The sequence below is a fragment of the Natrix helvetica genome, assembly GCF_964273705.1.
Source record: "Natrix helvetica genome assembly, chromosome: 3".
In the NCBI taxonomy this organism is placed as follows: domain Eukaryota; kingdom Metazoa; phylum Chordata; class Lepidosauria; order Squamata; family Natricidae; genus Natrix; species Natrix helvetica.
In genome coordinates this window covers 58,229,815-58,249,891 of record NC_138549.1, presented here as the reverse complement: position 1 = coordinate 58,249,891, position 20,077 = coordinate 58,229,815, and the positions used below count along the sequence as shown (strand labels likewise).

Sequence of the window (20,077 nt, the reverse complement as noted above, 5' to 3'; positions counted from 1 at the left end):
GGCACTTGGAAAATCTCTCCCTTGCGAGGGAGAGAGGGAAAGTTCAAAAAAGTTTAAAATACTTTCACTTCCCTTGATTAATGGGGAAAAAAGGAAAAGAAAACCCATTTTCCCTCTTTTTTTTCTCTTTTGACTACAACTGTGAGAGAAAGGATGGTGAACTGATTCTTCTCTAAGCTATCTATGGGAATTCTGATTTTGCTGTTTCCTAACCACCGGTGCTGGCTGAACCACTTCCTCTTTCTTCTTTGTCTGTGAGCATGAGACTCTTCCCTTGAAAGACTTTGTTTGCCTTGATCTAATTTCTACCCCAGAGATCTCCAGGAGCCTCTTCAAATAAACCTTTTCCCTGGATTTGGAATGTTTTGATCCACCCATCTTCTTTGGTCTTGAATTAAACAACTTATTCTCCTTTGGACTTGCCTGTTTGGTGGCCTCTACCAGCTGTGCTTTCCTACGGACACCATTCCCTGTATAGAACAACAATTATCTCCGAGCTTCATGATGGGTCCAAAAAAATTACCACCTGGAAAGGCCTCGTTGGCCCCAACATCTTCTACATCCAGCCCCATTGCCCACCAATCACAGTTGGTGTCTTTTCTACAACCTAAAGCCCCTGAAGAGAGTTGAAAGGATTTCTCTACTCAGCAGATGCTTCAGGCACTCTTAAAGGGACAGGATGAAATGAAAAAAAAGTTGCAGGACTTAAATGATCAGCTCAGAGAGACACAACAAAAAACAACACAGAACGAACAGCGGATAGGTGTACTGGAGGAGGATGCGGTTGGGATGAGGAGTGGCCTGGAGGCAATCCAAAGGGGGAATATAGAATTTGAGAATCACATGATAAAAACGGAATTTGAAAGGTTTCAAAATTTACCAGAAGTTGAAAATGAAGATCTTAAAGAGATTATGACCACAATGTTAGCAGAATATATTAACAGAGATAAACAACAGCTTGGGTGGGATATTGACTTGATCTATAGGATTAATTCAGCCTATGCAAGAACACATAATGTCCCAAGGGAAGTTCATGTTAAATTTCTTAGAAAAACTACAAGAGATGAGGTTCTAGGAGCTCAAAGGGGAGGACCATTAAAATATAAGGATAAAGAAATAGCCATTCTTAAGCAGATCCCAAAGAAAGTAAGAGATAAGAGAAGGAAATATACCTTCTTAGCAAAAAAATTATATAATAACGGGATCTGGTTCAAATGGCTGTTACCAGAAGGCATGTTGATTTTTTGGGAGGGCAGTAGAATTAGAATTAACACAGTTGCGGAAGCAGAGGCTTTCATGAAAAAACATACTGCTCTATTAGGTGATGTGGGGGATCCTACACAAGATACAAAGCAGGGAGGGGCTGAGGCTCTGCCAGTGGACGGGGGGGAAGAGGAGACAACAAGAAGACTCAGATCACAAAAGTGAATTGAAACACTATTCCAAATGTTGTTACAATGTATTTTTAAGGAAGTGACAAAAGTAAAATGATTGAAACATACTGATGATTTGGTTAAACTTAAAACTGCTAATATCTAAGTAAATGTTTATAGTTTTCTATTTTTCCTTTTTGTAAAAGTTGCGAGAGCCGGAGGGGCTTCTCCCCCTCGCACGATGTAGCTGTCAAAATGTTCTATAACCTTTTACCCTTTTTCCCTTGTAAATTTTTTTAAAACCAATAAAAATTTTAAGAAAAAAAAAGATTTAGGTTATCTTGTTCGTGTTTGGGTATTTTGCAAAAGCCTCTTCTTGTCTTGAATAGGATCCAGTACTCCATTCCAATCGCCCAGTAAAACGCAGGAAATGTAACCCCATTGTGTTAATTTGGTGTGAAGCAACTTATAAAAATTTTCTTGTTGTTGATTGGGAGCATATATTCCTGTTAAGAGTATTTTCTTTCCTTCTATTAATAGTTCAATTGCAATATATCTACCTTGAGGGTCTGCTTCAATTAATTCAGCCTTTAAGTCTTTTCTTAAATATATAACTATACTGTTTTTCTTCTCCGGAGCAGATGCTACAAAATGCGATCCCAGTCTTGCATTCATCAAATATTTCTGGTCCTGTGTTCTAATGTGTGTTTCTTGTAAGCAAATTACATCATTTTTAAATTGTTTCAAGTAGTGAAATATTTTTTTCCTTTTTTGTGGTGAATTTAAGCCATTGACATTCCATGTTAGAAATTTAGTTGTCATCTTTAGCACACTGAAGCTTTTTAAGAGCTGCCTGGAAATCTTGCTGGGATTTCACCTTCGGTCTAGCTCCTCCCACTGCTTCTGTGCTCGTGTTTATATTATCTCGAATTGCCACCTGGACTTGTTGAGACATTAATTCTTGTTCTTTACGTTTGGTAGCCTCGCGGGTTTGTCTTTGTTCCATAATTTCTTCTGTTTCCTGCAGCAAACTCACAACCCCAGTTTGTTCCTGGTTATCTTGCTGCCTGGGCTCCTCTGTCTCTTTTCTTTCTTTGGGACCTGGAGATGGAGGGCGTCCTGCCTTTAGTACTATGCTATAGAAATCTTTTGCCTTCCAGACAGAGTTGAGGCGATGTCTTTCTCCCATGTAGTTCACCACCAATCCGGCTGGGGTCTCCCATCTGTATTGAATCTGGCGCTTTCTAAGTTTGTCCACTAGAAATGCATAATCCTTTCTAGATCTCAACATTTTGGGGGGGGATTTCCTTCAGTACTATCACATCTTGACCTGCCACTTGCAGTTTGTTTTTATAGGTTGCTTGCAATATTTCATTCCTAATTTTCCTGGTGACAAAATAGATTACGATATCGCTTGGCAGTTGTCTTTGTCTGGCAATCCATGAATTAACGCGGTAAATTTTGTCAATTTGTCAGAAGCATTCGGCCTTTGGCTCCCCAGTTAATTGGACAAAAGCGTCTGCAAAAATCTCTCTTAAGTCTTCTTGAGTATGTTCCTTCAACCCTCTTATCCTCAAGGCAAATTTCTTTGTTATATATTGCATCATTGTAAGCTCCGCCTCCGACTTATCAATTTTAATTTGTGCCGCCACAAGTTTGTTGTCCAACTTTGTATTAGCCTCATTAATTTCTTCCACCTTCTCATCAAGAGATGCCACGTAGCCAAATAATCCTTTAAATGCCTCAACTATATCCTCCCTTATCTCTTTGTTACGTGTTTGGATTAAATCCTTAATTCCAGATATTTCATCAGAGACATCTTTAAAGGCACTTGTAAATTTTCCCTCCAAGACAACTGCCTGTTCTTTTAATGCATTTTGTAAGTTATTTTGTCGAGCCTCCAGTGTCAAGGTTTGTGGTTGTGTTTCCACCGGAGGTAATAAAGATTGCAATTTAGAAGATTGCACTGGCGAACTGCCCGCACTTTTCGAAATATTGAGTTTTGCCTGCTTAGAGGCCATTACAAAATATTCAAATCAAGCTTTTAAACAGCCAATTTATTCAGTCCAAAAAGTCTTCCGGCAACACTAACAGGCACTTAACAAGTGCTAATCAATTTTCTGCTTCACTTTCGTTTTCAACACACCCTTTATTGCTCTGGTGTCATTTTTTTTTAAAGTTCCTTTTAAGTTTACAGAAAGAGATATAATCTGCGGAGTTAAGGCTTGTATTTGCAATTTGTTGACCTCCTGGTTTGCTCTGCCTGCTTCTTATTCAGATGTAAAATAAACTTGAAATTGCAGGTGTGGACGCTGCCTTTTGTTCTGCAAAGGCAGAGGGGTCCCGTGATGAGGAGATTGTCAGGCTTCCTGGGGAGTTCGCACCTTTCATGCTACAGAATTGCTTCTGGGGCCGCTGGGCGGCTCTACCCTCTGCCAGACTGCTCATCTCCCCCTCTTTTCCTGAGGGGGAGGTTTTCAAACTGCTGGACAGCTGATTTATGCTATCCTAACAGCTTGTTACTCAAACACGGGCTGGCGTTTCCGAGAGAGCATCTTCCAAGGACAGCGGCGCCACTGGAAGTCCCAAATCTTTATATGCAAAACATGTCTGGAAATCTGAAAAGCTGCTGTAAGCTAATGTGCGATCTGGTGTGCACATCATCTTTCTATAAGTATTTCCATGACTCGTGTACTGTAAATATATATTTATATCTGTAACTGTGCAGATTGAAAGCAATATTATAGGAATTATCCAGTAAGCTTGACAAAAACTAGTGTCTAAGTTCAGGCCAGAGAAGCATTGACATCAAGTTTGTGAAGAAATTACATAAAACTTCATTTTTCTTACCTTACCTCTTTGTCAAGACACTCACACTTTCACCTACATTTTTGCTTCACTCACAACTTGACAATAAAAGGGGTGGTGGTGGTGGATGGAGTGCAAGGGTGGGATAATAATTTTCAATCATCCATTGGCTTCTGTGAGACATTGCTGACATCTCAAGGACACATCAAGCAGATGTAGGAACTGTTGGTTCCCATAACAAAATGAATAGAAATGATTGGTGGATATATTGGACTATGGATGTCCCGTGGAGAAAGAGGGAAATTAACTGTGCTTGTTATTGCATGGGAAACCCAGTGCTGGTTTCGCTTCTTCTTTATCAATGAGGTTTATTCAGTAACGTTTTAGATTCTTGGTAAAATAATGTTCCATGAGTTTCTTTTTCTGGACTCACCAACTGGATAGTTGATACTCTGATTTGGAGTAGTTCTCCATAATTTTTTGTGACTGACAAATTAATCAGTTGAGGGATGAAGTATTTAATGGGTGATATAGATAGAGAATTGAACAGAAAAATAAATTCTTGTTTATAATACAGACAACCATTTGTCATTTTTTTACATTCTGGAACTTAAATCTGTTGTGAGCTCTCAAAAGAAAAACGTACTTCTGTTTTTGATGCCAGAGTAGAATCTAATGGTTACCTAGTTACATGAATCTGTTAATATTTTCCTTTATTCAATTATTTATTCCCTTAATACAAAAATGTAGAATGGGCCCCCTCCAGTGGCCCAGACGAGCCGTCAACAGTGAGTCTTGTAAGACCACTCTGGGAGGAGTTTGACTCTGTTGCCCCCGAGGATTTGGACAGGTTGCGTGGACGGCTGCGGCCCACCACATGTTTAATGGACCCGTGTCCCTCCTGGCTGGTACTGGCATCCTGGGAGGTGACACGAGGCTGGCTTCTGGGCCTGGTGAACGCTTCATTGGGTGAGGGATCCTTACCAACTGCCTTGAAAGAGGCGGTGGTGAGGCCCTTACTCAAGAGGCCTTCACTGGACCCAATGGAGCTGGCTAATTATCGTCCAGTCTCCAACCTTCCTTTTTTAGCGAAGGTTGTTGAGAATGTGGTGGCGCAGCAATTTCCACGACACCTTGACGAATCCGAATATCTAGACCCACGCCAGTCCGGCTTCCGACCCGGACACAGCACAGAGACAGCCTTGGTCGCGCTGGTTGATGATCTCTGGAGGGCCAGAGATAGAGGTTGCTCCTCTATCCTGGTCCTATTAGATCTCTCAGCGGCTTTTGATACCATCGACCATGGTATCCTATTGCGCCGGCTGGAGGGGATGGGAGTCGGAGGCACCGTTTTACGGTGGTTCGGCTCCTACCTCTCCAACCGGTCGCAATGTGTGTTGACGGGGGGGCAGAGGTCGACCCTGAGGCCACTCACTTGTGGGGTGCCGCAGGGATCGGTCCTTTCGCCCCTCCTGTTCAACGCATATGTGAAGCCGCTGGGGGAGGTCATCCGTGGTTTTGGGGTTGAATACCATCTGTACGCTGATGATACTCAGCTGTACGTTTCAACCCCAAACCACCCCAGTGAGGCTGTCGAAGTGATGTCCCGGTGTTTGGAAGCCGTCGGGGTCTGGATGGGGGACAACAGACTCAAACTCAACCCCTCCAAGACTGAGTGGCTGTGGCTACCGGCACCTCGGTTCAGTCAGCTAATTCCAGCGCTGGCCATAGGGGGCGAGCAGTTGCCCCCTGTGGAACAGGCGCACAATTTGGGCGTCCTCCTAGATGCCCGGCTGTCAATGGATGACCATGTGGCAGCCGTGGCAAGGGGGGCGTTCCACCAGGTTCGCCTGGTGCGCCAATTGCGCCCCCTCCTGGAACGAGATGCCCTATGCACGGTCACTCATGCACTGGTGACGTCTCGCCTGGACTACTGTAATGCTCTCTACATGGGGCTTCCCTTGGGACGCGCCCAAAGACTGCAGCTAGTCCAGAACGCAGCCGCGCGGGCGGTCATGGGGAGTACCAGGTACTCCCATGTGACACCGCTCCTGCGCGAGCTGCACTGGCTGCCTGTGGTCTTTCGGGTGCGTTTCAAGGTTTTGACCACCATCTTTAAAGCGCTCCATGGCATAGGGCCCAGTTATCTGCGGGATTGCATCCTCCCACATACATCCCTGCGGCCAATTCGCTCTCACAGGGAGGGGCTTCTCCTGGTGCCGTCCGCTAGGCAATGCCAGCGGGCGACGCCAAGGGGTAGGGCCTTCTCTGTGATGGGCCCAACCCTCTGGAATGACCTCCCCCCCGACATTAGAACCACCACCGACTTCCGCTCCTTCCGGCAGAAACTAAAGACTCACCTGTTTTGACTGGCTGGCCTGGCATAATTTCAACGCCTATCTCCTGGCATGTACATTTTTACTGGTTTTTAAGGGGATTATTCTGTAGACTTAATTTTATTGGGTATTGGGATTTTAATGGCTGTTTATTTTAATTATTTATTAGCAATACAGTCCTGCACACCTTTTATCCTTCTCTTATCCATCCATCTATTTTATATTTGTATATATATATTGTCCATTTAGTAATTTTAATTGTTTTAATTTTGTTCTTTGACATGGACTGTACACCGCCCCGAGTCCCTTTCGGGAGAGGGGGCGGTCTATAAGCTCTAATAAATTCAAATTCAAATTCAATTAGAAGAAAAATGTATACCGTACTTGCAAGGCTATTGAAATGAGAGAAATGGTGCACTCAAATCAGGCAACAGAGCAAGCTGGATATTCCCGTAGACTGCTTCTTACTTTCTCTTGAATTTCCATCCATCCATCCATCCATCCATCCATCCATCCATCCATCCATCCATCCATCCATCTATCACCTGTGTCTGCAGAAGGCAATAGCTTCCTGGTGAAGCATTTACATTGTCAGACCTGGAAGCCATCTTTTACATTGAGCCTGCCACATTTTCTACTATGGGAAAATGGGAGGGTGGATTATATGGGTGTATGGTGATATATAGTCAAAATAACCTTCCTTTCTTAGAGAGTCAAGAACACCTTGACCTGCAGCAGCGATGGTGTGACTGGAAGGCATCTCCAGTTTTGGATGGTGCCTTATTGGGCCATGTGATGGACATGTGGGTGCTAGGCAGGGACTTGAACTTTCATTTGGGTGGGGAAACTTGGAAACTTTCAGATTCATGTTTTCCCAGATGTGCCAATATGACATCTCTAATAAAATGGAACTTTGAGGAAAGCCTTGGTATGTTATTTGGAACCCTGGCATTAACCCTAATCCTCTCTAAAAATTCTACCAGCTCCTCCGAACTTCGGGGTGCTATCCAGAGTCCAGAGCCCCAAACGTCGATCTGAACCCAGTGGTGCAAAGACTCAGGGAAGATGGAGGAAGATGAAAACCACGGAGGGAGCCACTGGAGATGCTTCAGCAATTTATATTGAGACCATCTACTCGCCTTCCCAAGCTGTGGTGGAAGTTGAAGAAACCACAGAAAGAGAGCGCCAGCGGGGTGCCCGGCAAAAAGAACCAGCGCTCGAGCGGAGCCTGCAGCTGGACCTGACCCTGCAAGGTGAAGTTGTGGAAAGCACCCCACTTCAGGAGATGCTATTGGAACCACGAATGGATGCGGTACAGGCCCAGACCCTCGAATGGAGAATACCAAAGTAGACGCACCGCAAATGTTCCAAAGAATGGGGATTCCCACCACCATTGCATAGCCAGTTGCTAGCCAGTCTCTCAGAGCAATTTGGCCAACTCGGCATGAGCAGCACTACTCAACCCCTTGGCACTGAACAGCCCAGGTGGACCATGACACAGTCTACATTCACCTTCCTGGGCCAAGACGTTACAGCGCAACTGAGCAAGCAGCAGCTTCCTTCCACTTGGCGCAGAGTGGCTCAGTCCACAGCCTCACAGAATAGACCAGCTGCATCCACGGTCACCACAGGAATGCAAATGACCCAACAACCAAACTTGCTGAACCAGCCCAGCCAGGGAATGATGGGCCTGCAACAAGGCTTCTGGGGTCTCACTACCCCACTACAACAACCAGTCTTTGGCCAGTGGGTCAGATCTCTCTTGGATGGGCATTCTACCCCGGCCAGGGTTGGGTGCAATATCAGTGGAGCTGGCCCTGGTTCTGCAGCCGATGCATTTCCAACAGCTCAGGCCTTTCCAGATACCAGTCATTGCTGCACAACAAGCACAGGTCGAGCTGCAGCTGCAGCTTCAACCCCAATCAGTGATCCCTCAAGAGGTCCCAGCCCAGCAGCAGTTGCCGGACCAACGACCTGCACAAGCTCAGCAACAGGCCCCGCCAGCCATTCCCCCTCCATGTTTCCGGGCTATGTTTGACGGGACTCCAGAGAGACTAGCCTACTTTCTCAACCAAGTCTGGGCTCATATTGACCAGTATGGGGATCAATATCCATTTGATTGAGAATTGATTTCTGCCATCACTGATGGTATGAATGACGGAGAAGCGGCAAAATGGATAGCTGAGCTTCACGACGAAGAGACCCCTGAGCTAGAAGATGCAAATGAGTTCATCCAGCTGATGTGGACACGATTTGAGGACATGGCCCATCGATGGAAGCTGAGTCTCAGATTAAGGTGCTGGATCAAGCCTGCCGACACCTGAAATGATTAATTTGGGAGTTTCAGAGACTGGCCAGAATGCCTCCTTGTACATACTTTTAAGGAGACTCTCAACCCAGACCTCAGACAAGCCTGCGGAGTCAGGAGAGTACCAGAATGTATATAGGCTTGGTAGAACACCGCTGTCGCCTTGGACCTGAAACATCACCCCCATAGGAAGTCTGCCATAGACAAGCCAGCAAGAAGGCCACTGGGGCGCCAAGCCCAAGTGAAGAAAGCCGATGTGCCACCTCCCACACCGTCTGGGACTGTCAAATGCTATTGGTGTGGTCAGCATGGGCACCAGGCTTCCAAATGCTTGGCCCCAATGCTGGTTGCCCAAGCCCAGCCTCCAGTCATGGCCAGGACAAGGCGAACTCTGCGGAAGCCACCCAACAAAGGACGACTTACCAAGCAGGCTGTAAAGGTTCACTCCTTCCCAATGAAATTGAGGGAACTCCAGCCAGTGAAACCCCACAAAGCCCCATGGGGAAAACAGCTGTGATAACAACCTGATGGTAAGTGCAGCCATCCGCCCCTTTATAAGATAGCAGTACCAGAAACAGGTCCAAGGGGAAGTAGAGGCCATCATAGACATGGGCTGCACTCGATGCCTAATCATCCTCCCCATATTTGAACAGTTAGGCATATGCACAAGACCCCTAGGGCACCCCATCCATTTCAAGCAGGTTGATGGAACACTAATTGGCAGGGCCCCTGCCACATTAGACACTGAGCTCATCAGACTGGAGATGGGTCACCACCAAGAATTCATCCGGTTTGACATAACCCCAAAAATGACTGAGTCGGTTATACTAGGGCTTGCATGGCTGGACAAGTGGGGACCAACCATCACCTGGGAGGACGGCTATAAAAAAATATCAGCATTGGCCATCAGGTTAGCCTTACTATGTTTCCAGGATTCTGTATCTCGCTGCCATGTCCTCATCCTTACGGATAATATGACGGCCAAGGCCCACATCAATAGGCAGGGAGGTACTAGATCAGGTGACTTGATGGCAGAATCAAGCTTCCTATTCTCCTGGGCCGAAGGGAACGCGGACCATATATCGGGTGTCACCAACATCACGGCGGATTGGCTTAGTAGATCTACTGTTGACCAAGCTGAATGGCGTCAGCCTCCTTCTCTTTTTCAGGAGGTCACACAGCTGTTCGGACTCCCCATCATCCACCTGTTTGCCACTGCGGTCAATGCCCAGCTGCCGAGATTTTTCTCAAGGTTCAACGTGCCGGGAGCCGAAGTGGTGGATGCCCTTCGCTGCCCCTGGCCCAGGGGATTACGTGTTTTCCCCGATCCCTCTTCTTCCCAGGGTCATATGCAGAATCATCTGTCTGGGAGTGGAGGTCATTCTGCTTGCTCCTCACTGGCCTTGGCCCTGGTTTGCCGACCTGCGGTCACTCTCAGTGGAGAGACCTTGGAGAATCCCACCGGACCGGGTTATTCTCACCCAAGGGTCTCTGTAACACCCGGACCCTCAGTGGTTGCAGCTGACCGTCTGGAGGTTGAGTGGCTCACGCTGAGGGGCGGGGACCTGTCGGATAGGGTCATCTCCACCATACAGGCCTCTAGGAGGCCGTCCACAGTTCGAATTTATAATGCCACCTGGAAAGTGTCCTCACACTGGTGCGCGGGTAGACAGTTTTCACCTATGCAGTCTACCATTCCCCAGGTCCTGGAATTCCTGCAGGACGGGTTGGAAAAGGGGTTATCCACCAACACCCTTAGACGGCAGGTGGCGGCCATTAGTAACATACTTACCTGGGGTGGGGGTCAGTCATTGGCACATCACTCCAACATCCGGGGATTTTTAAAAGGGGCTGTTAATCTCAAACCCCCAGCGGTGCACCGGTATCCGACCTGGGATCTGGCCAAGGTCCTGGACGCCCTGATTGATCCACCTTTTGAGCCCTTGTGGGAGGTCCCCTTGCAAATGCTTACCTGGAAAACGGTATTCCTGGTAGCAGTAACGTCCGCGAGGCGTTTTTCCAAGTTGCATGCATTGTCAGTGCGGGAGGATCTATGTAGATTCCTTGAAGATAGGGTGGTCCTCAGGCTGGACTCATCGTTCATGCCTAAAGTTGGGTCGTGGTTTTATCGGGCCCAGGAAGTCATTCTATCCAATTTCTGTCCCTCTCCCACTCATGAGTTGGAACGTCGCTGGCACATGTTAGATGTGCGCCGAGCACTACAGATTTACATTGAATGCACAGCGGGCCACAGGCGTTCCGAGGCTCTCTTTCTTTCTTTCCATTCCTCTTCTCTGGGTCAGAAGGTCTCTGTAGCTACCATTGGGTGTTGGGTCAGACGCTGTATTGCTACAGCATATGACTCGTGCCAGGAACCGAGACCGGTTGGAGTGACGGCCCATTCTACCAGGAGCGCTGCGACCTCAAGGGCATGAGCTACACAAGCATCCTTGGATGAGATTTGCAGGGCAGCTACTTGGACCTCTCCATCTCCCTTTGTGCACAATTATAAACTTGATAAGTTTGCTTCGGCCGACGGTGCGTTCGGATGGAGAGTTCTCCAGGCGGTCTGCTTGGCTGAACCAGTCCAGGAACAGTCGGTGGCCCACCCTTGATTGCTTTGGGGCTTGGGTATGTCCCATGCATGGATGCTATCTCCACCCTTATTGAGAAAGGATGTTGGTACTTAGCTGATACGCCTCTTCTAATAAGGTGGAGATAGCATCCAGCCCCGGCCCTTCTTAGACTGTTCCTGCTCACCTTTGGGTGTTCCTGTTTTCCTAGTATTCCTGTACATTTCCTGTTCTTCTACCGTTGAGTTCGGTTCTCTATGGAGTTTTCATTGCATACTGTAATCTGGTTATTTTTGACATACTAAAGTTTGATATCTTGGGATAACACACAGAGTCTGTCTTTTTTTGTTCCTTCGCCGAATAACTGGGCGGTACCACTAATGGAGGGGGTTATATAGTGGTTAATTAATTAGTAATCAGACTCAGTCCAATCAGAGCACGGATAGTGTCAACCCATGCATGGATGCTATCTCCACCTTATTAGAAGAGGCGTATCAGGTAGGTACCAACGCCCTTTCTCAGCTGCAATGGTGTGACTGGAAGGCATCTCCAGTTTTTGATAGGGCCTGATTGGATCATGTGATGGACATGTGGATGCTGGGTAGGGACCTGAACTTTCATTTGGGTGGGGAAAACCTGGAAACTTTCAGATTCAGGTTTTCCCAGATGTGCCAATATGACATCTCTAGTAAAATGAAACTTTGAGGAAACTCAAGCCTTGGTTTTTTCTTTCGTTGGGGGTGTTACTTGGAACCCTGACATTCATGCTTTATTGTATCTAGTTATTTTAATGATACTTCACATTTGCAAGACAATTAGCTGCTAGTTTGCCTTTTCTTAAATATAAGAAATAAATATAAAATTTAATTAGTGACATAAATTTATTTTTGGTATTCAGCAGCTCCAAGACAAAGTGAATGAAATGGATTTTGAACTGAAATCTGTCCAGCATGCATCCAAGAAACAGGATCACATAATCCAGAAATTGAAAGAGATGTTAGAGAGCAAGGAAAATGAGGTTTGTAATTCTTTGAAGAATGAATACTGATATAAATCTAATGACTGAAGTATAATTAGAATAGAATAGAGCTGGAAGGGACCTTGGACGTCTTTTAGTCCAATTGCCTGCTCAAGCAGGAGACCCTATATCATTTCAGACAGTTGGCTGTTCAGTCTTTTCTTAAAAACCACCAGTGGTGAAATACCCACATCATCTGAAGGCAAGCTGTTCCACTGGTTAATTGTTCTCACTGTTAGGAAGTTTCTCCTTAAATTCCAGGTTGCTTCTCTCCTTGATAAGTTTCCACCCATTGTTTCTTGCCTTGTCTTCTGGTGTTTTGGAAAATAAATTGACCCCTTTTTCTTTGTTGCAGCCTGTCAAATACTGGAATACTGCTATCATACCCCCCCCCCCAGTCCTTTTTTTCCTCTAGACTAGCCAAACTCAAATCCTGCAACCTTCCTTCATACGTTTTAGTCTCCAGGCTTCTGATCATCTTGGTTGCTCTTCTTGCACTTTTCCCAAAGCCTCAACATCTTTGGTGATACGGTGACCACCCACCACCCAAGCCGTTAAAATACAAAACAACAATGCACACACAACCTGCACCAATCAGCACCAATCTACCAATCATGATACAACCACACAACCAATCATTCCACTTACTGAAACAAAGCCACCACCCCATCCCCTCCCACCAAGACTTACAGAAAGACGGCAGCTCCGTTCCCATTTTAAGCCCACAGCTTGAAGATGGCAGGTGTGATCCTGCCGAAACGTTGCAAAGACAATCTCAACCTTACACGGGAAAAGACCCGAATACAACAAAACCAGCATATATATATATAATATTTGTACTGATAAATAATAATAATAGTCATACCAGGGGTTGTAACCCAAATATATATATTTGTACATATATATTTTGCATATATATATATGCAAAATACTACTCATGCATCATCACAAAATCTCCAGATCTGTAAAGTTTACAAACTTGAAATTTGGCACATATGTTCCTCTTGGCATCTAGGTGCTCGCTAAGAAAGGATTTTTCAAAATGACCATCAGATCATCAGTATTCCTTATACAGTATTATATTAACATGCGTCGATGCTAAGGAGTTAGACGTTCCCCTCCCCACCTGAAAGGAACTCTGTTCCAACTGCCAGTTTTCTTATATGGGTGTGGCCAGTGTGTGATTCATCCACCCTGCAGGCTGGCCCAATCACATGGTTTTGTAGCGAAACACGGATATCTAGCTAGTTGACAATAAATAGAAAAAAATATTGCAATAACATTTTTCTTTCACTAGATTTCCAATCTTTAAAAATGCAATGATTGTTGACACTCAATAGGTATTCCATAAATTAATCATGTGGTTTTAAGATGTCCTCTTATAAATAACTGTTTTTTATCTTCAAAAGGGCATGTGGATTGAAAATCAATAAACTCCTTAAACAGCTAACCTGTTCCTAGATCAATTAAGTATGCAAATGTTATTTGCAGATTTCTTAATTTAGTTTTGGAGACTTATTAATGGAATGGCTTACCTCCTGGTGTTGTGGGTGCTCCATCACTAGAGGTTTTCAAAAAATAGATTAGACAGTTATTTGATTGGGATGGTATAAGGCTCCTTCCTTTCGATTTAACATTTTTATCGTTATAAAATATTGTAAAATACAAAAGTAAATAGAAAAGGAGGGAGGAGGGAAAGAGAAGTGAGGAAAGATAAGAAAAAGAAAAGAAAAAGAAGCATTAACTTCCGACTCTCTCTGTTACAGTAAAATAAGGCATTAACATCAAATCACAACTTTTTGCTTTTTCATAATAATATGAACAAGCCATTTCTGTAAAGATCTATCAATCTACTCAGTAAAACCCAAAATCAAAGTTTCATTCTTTTCCACATCAAGCATGAAGTTCAGAAGCGGTCTCCAGGTGGAAACAAAAGTACTTATGTTCTTTTTTTTAACCAAAATAGTCAATTTTGCCATTTCAACCAACTCCATCAACTTTTGCAACCATATGTCCATATTAGGAATCGAAGTGTCCTTCCATTTTTGTGCATACAATAGTCTTGCTGCTGTCAATATATATAACAAAGTTCCAATTTTTTTTTTCTCCAGTTCTTTTTTCATTAGGAAAAAATGAAAAAAGAAAAAGAAAAGTTCTGATTTCATTTTTATCTCCATTTTCAACATTTTCTGTATTAAAATATGAATCATACTCCAAATTTTGTTTTGCTTTACCACATGTCCATTATAGATGATAAAAAGTCCCTTCTTTACTTTTACCTTGAGCTGTTTGGGTTTTTCTCTTGTTTCTGGTTTACTTTCTATTTTCAAATTGCTCGGTCCTGTTTGCTGTAGTGTGAAGAGCTAATTCATGTAATTCATAATCAGAATGAGAAAATTGTCAAACTGCAAGACGTGCTACATAAGAAACAGCTTGGACAATTACAGGTATGGCTTTTACTTGATTTTATTTTTCAAATTAATGTTTTTTGTTCATATCTCTCAAAAATGGGAGTTTATATTAGTTTTTTTGAGTTTTACAAGATGATTAACCCTAATAATGAATGCTAAAGATATAATGTATACTAAAAATGTTTCCCATTAAATTCAAAATATGCCTGCTAAAGCATTTCTAGTATTAACACAGATGATACAGTAGTACATTATAAGATGCAAAGATCTTACTTTTCCCAATGAAGAAGTTTAAATAATTGAGTACTTTAGAGTAAATCTTTACCTGCTTATAGCTAATAATTAAGATGGGGACGTAGAACAATACAATAGTGATCTGCTGTGTACAGTTGAAAATCTGCAGCAGAAAGAAATTGATAGATTTCTAGTTCAAGAATACTTTAGGACTTCAGAATGTTGAATTCGAGGTGGTATTCTGACCAGTTCTGGAAAACTGGTAGCAGAAAGTTTGAGTAGTTCGGAGAACCGGTAAATACCATCTCTGACTGGCCCCACCCCCATCTAGTCTCTGCTTCCCAAGTCCCAGCTGTTCGGGAGGGAATGAGGATTTTGCAGTAACCTTCCCCTAGAGTGAGATGGGAATGGAGATTTTACAGTATCCTTTCCCTGCCACACCCACCAAGCCACACCCACAGAACCAGTAGTACAAAAAAATTGAATCGCACCACTGGTTAAATTGTGTTTGAAAATGAAACAGTTGCTAAGAAAATATTGTAAGCCTGTGTGTGAGTTGGGAAGCTAAAAAGTATAAACAAACACAAACAAACAGGCATCCTAGTTTATGACCTAATTCATCAATATAAGGCTTTGAGGTATATATGGGTTGCATCATACGAGGGTAGGGAGAAATGTGTTCGGATAGAGCCTTGAAAATCTTAGCAGAATGGCTTTAAAGAAGGGGACAGAAGAAAAGGCAAAGAACACAGGAACATAGCTGCATATGATAATAGAAGGAGTCATGAGCCAGGAAATACTAACTATAAATGTCCAGTTTTCAGTGATAGAGAGATGACTCAATAATGACATCTGTAGGTTCCAATGTTTACACAATAGTGCTCAGAGAATGGATAACAAACAGAAAGAAATAGAATCCTAAAATGGGAAAGCAACAATGATTACGTAAATATTTAAAAAATGCAGTGAGATGAGAATCATGATTAGAAAGTAGAAATCAGAGAATATTAATTATTCAAAGAAATAGACCCAATATTATCACAGTACAGGTTTCTCGACATACATACATTTATTTAACAACCATTCAAAGTTATGACAGCACTGAAAAAACTTACTTATGGCTGGTACTCACACATGATTATTGAAGCATCCCTTTGATTATGTGAGCAAAATTTGTGTGCTTGGCAACCAGCATAAATTTATGATGGTTGCAGCATCCCAGATTCACTTGGGACTTCTAATAAGCAATCAGTGTGAGTAATTTGCTTAATGACTACAGCAGCAAAAGTCAAAATCATGCATGACTCACTTATGATCACAATTAATAGCAACGTAATGATCGCATCACTTAGCAACAGAAGTTCCAGTGCCAATTATCATCATAGGTCAATGAATACAATGATTTCTGATGTCCTATGATATAACTCAGAATGCATAAAACCTATGATCATGTCAGCATTTTAATGACCAGTGATTGCCTAAACTGCCTCTGTTCTGTTTCCTACTTTTGAATCTTTTTAGAACTTAGAGGGCTGTTCTTCAGTACAACAGAAACAAACAATAGCATTTCTTGATGCACAGAATGATCTTTTCTTCACTCAGTTGGAAATGCAAAAATTGAAATATGCCCAGCAGCAAAAGGATCGACAGTTAGCTGAGGCTAAAAGGACCAGCCACTTTCTAGAAACAGCATTGCAAGAAGAACAGCTACAAAAAGAAGCAGCCTGGGGACATAATAAGGTATGATTTTTGAACAATTTACTTTAGCAATAAAAGTGGAAGATACCTTTTCTGAATCATCTAAGTCACAATCAGATGAGAGAAACAAACCATATTGTCAGTGCATAATCCTCTCAATTAGAGAAAGGGAAGGAAAAGAATCCCTGCAGAGTTTACTCCACTGGTTGTTGCCAACTATAGGGGGCAATCCTGACCTCCATTTTGAAGCCATGAGCCAGCACTGTCTGAAGGTGTTTCTGAACTGGATGCAGTATTCTAAATATGGTCTCACCAGTATACTGTAAAGCAGTACTGTCACTTCACTTATCATAATACTAGCCTTCCGTTGATGCAGCCTAGGAATGCATTGACTTTTTTTGGCAGCAGCAGCACACTGCTGGCTCATACTTAAATGGTAGACCACTAGGATACCTAGATCGGTCTCACAGTTACTACTGTTGATCTAGGTACTGCCTTTTCTATACTTCTGTATTTGTTTTTTTCTGCTTAAGGATCTTGCTTTTCTCTCCACAGAACTGTATCTTGTTACTTAGGGCCCAGTATTCAAGTCTTTGAAGGTTCTTCTGGATCTTTTTTTTAATAAAGTTTTTTTTTATTTTTTCCTTTTCATAACATATAATCACATGTATACTATTACATAGCCAACATCATATTGTATTATTAAATGTTTACATCAATTCATCTTACCGTCAACTCTCAAAAGCACTCTCTTCATTTTTCCCCAGGCCACTATCAAAAGGATATTTCATATTTCTCTTTGTTGGGGCATAATCTCCTACTTCAATTTTCCTCATGCCACTAACAGCCTCCAAAACCTTTTTTGTCTGCTTTTTATTTCCTTTTGTTGGGACGCCTCCCCTTTTTACAGTTTTTCCTATACCACTGCCAAGACCAATTGAGTTTTTTGTCTGCTTTTTATTTCCCTTCATTTCTACCCCTTCGTTGTCTTGCCTCTCTTCTTCTTTGAATTCTTCTTTAGATATCTGCTTCTCTGGGTTCAGAATTCTGTTTAGGCTTGATTTTAATGATTTATGCATATTTTTTATAATTTCACATAGTTCTTCAAATTCCCAGTTTTCCATGATGTCCAGTTCCAAAGTTACAGTTAGTTATACAGTTCTTATTTCAGCATTCTGATCCACCTTAAATTTATCTACTTCAGTTGCTGTGGGGAAGAGCGATGGGAGCCATCTTGATCTTTTGTTCTTCCTTAATGTCCAGTTCCAAAATTGCAGTTAGTTATACAAGTCTTATTTCAAGGTTCTGGTCCACCTTAAATTTAGTTAATTCAACTACTGTGAAACCGGAAGAGAAGCTGTGGCCATCTTAATCTTTTGCAGAGAAAAAAAAGGAAGAAAGGGGGGGGGGAATCCTTCATATTTCCCAGTTCTTTTTTTTTATTGAAAAAGTTTTCTACAACAGATTTTCCCCCTTTTTACCCCCCCGATCCCCCCCGACATATAATATAGATCACATACAAATACTGTACCCCCTCCCCTCCCTCCGTCTTAAAATAGATTTCTCAATCAGATATTGTACCCCCTCACCTCCCAACAATCCTAATACAAGTTTCTCTTAAAGTAACAATAGCCCATTAACCCCATCTTCTAAATTAATTAAGCATATATAAATCATAATATAGATTTCTCTTAAAGTAACAATATCCCATTGATCCCATCTTCTAAATTAATTATACATATATATTTCCCCACCCTCCACCCTAACCCTCCCCCACCTCCCAATCAAACCCACCCCCCTGACTTCCGCTATACACCATTCTAATAATTCCAAACATCCCATATATTATTTACTCCGTTCATCTGTCAATCTAAACATTCTTACCTAAAGGCTACATAGTACTTCCTAGTCTGATATTTATTCTGTATATAATCAATCCATTTTACCCATTCCTGTATATAATTCTCCTGCTTCTGACCTTTTAAGAAAGCTGAGATTTTTGCCATTTCCGCAAACCCCGCCACTTTCTGAATCCATTGATCGATTGTCGGTAAAAAATCTTTTTTCCAGTGTTGAGCAATCAACAACCTAGCTGCTGTAACCATATACAAAACCAATTTTGTTTCCCCTTTAGTAAAATCCTTAATTATACCCAATAAAAACATTTGCATAACCCACCATATTTTTATCCAAAAAGCTTTAACCTTATTGCAAGTCCACCATACATGAAAAAAGGTAGCATCTAAACAGCTGCATCTGCAGCATTTTGGTTGAACATTTGGGTACATACATGATAATTTCTTAAGATCTAAATACCATCTGTAAAACATTTTATAAAAATTTTCCCTTAAATTCTGTGACTGTGTAAATTTAACATTCTGAACCCATATTTTTCCCCACGTATCCAACATAACCGATTCATCAAAATTCTGAGCCCGTTTAATCATTCAATCCTTAACCAATTCACTTTCTGAGTCTCTTTCTAACAATACATTATATATTCTTTTAACCTGTTTTGGGCCAGTCTCTTTTATCTGCTTGATCAGTTCCACTTCTTTATCCATAAAACCAACCCTGCGATCTTCTTCCCATCTCTTCTGTAACTGTATATAATGTAACCAATTTAAAGTAATTCCTTCAACCAACAGTTGTTCCAAAGTTTTCAACTGCCATTCGTCCCCATCAGCAATAAGCACGTCTTTATATAAACACCCCCCGAGTGACTTAGTATTTGTAATCCACATGGTGTCTGCAAGATCCAACCAAAGCGGTATTTTATAATCCCAATTAGGCCGGTGCTTCTTCCATATTCTCATCAAGGCACTTCGGAGAACATGATTGTTAAACACTTTATCCACCCTATCTTCATAAAAAAGATATGCATGCCATCCCAGAACAAGGTCATGACCTTCTATATTCAACAATTCCATTTTTGTTTTCCCAAACCAATCTGCTACATGCGTCAATACCGCAGCTTCATAATACAATCAGAGGTTTGGGAGTCTGAGGCCACCTCTTTCACGAGTATCTTGCATAATCTTCATCTTTACTCTCGGTTTTTTCTCCTTCCAAACAAATTTATTTAATGTTGCTTGCCATTCTAACAAGATTTTATCTGATTTAAGCACCGGTATCATCTGAAATAAAAAAATGAATCTAGGTAGAATGTTCATTTTAATTGCTGAAATCCTTCCAAGCAAAGATAGTTGTAACTTTTTCCATACTTGAAGATCTTTCTGTATCTTTTGCCACAACACTTCATAATTATTTAAGAAAAGTTTCGTATTTGATTCTGCGATTAGTATTCCTAAATATTTG

General features: G+C 42.4%; 1 protein-coding gene across 1 annotated transcript in view; it reads left to right on the top strand.

The window, feature by feature from the left end:
- The window catches only part of PDE4DIP (phosphodiesterase 4D interacting protein), a 356,229-nt gene that overhangs the window by 88,834 nt on the left and 247,318 nt on the right, over window positions 1-20,077 (top strand). Inside the window, exons 8-10 of the mRNA XM_081947133.1 lie at window positions 12,297-12,416; window positions 14,771-14,863; window positions 16,583-16,801. Coding sequence (XP_081803259.1) covers window positions 12,297-12,416; window positions 14,771-14,863; window positions 16,583-16,801 — 432 coding nt within the window. The remainder of the gene's footprint in view (window positions 1-12,296; window positions 12,417-14,770; window positions 14,864-16,582; window positions 16,802-20,077) is intronic.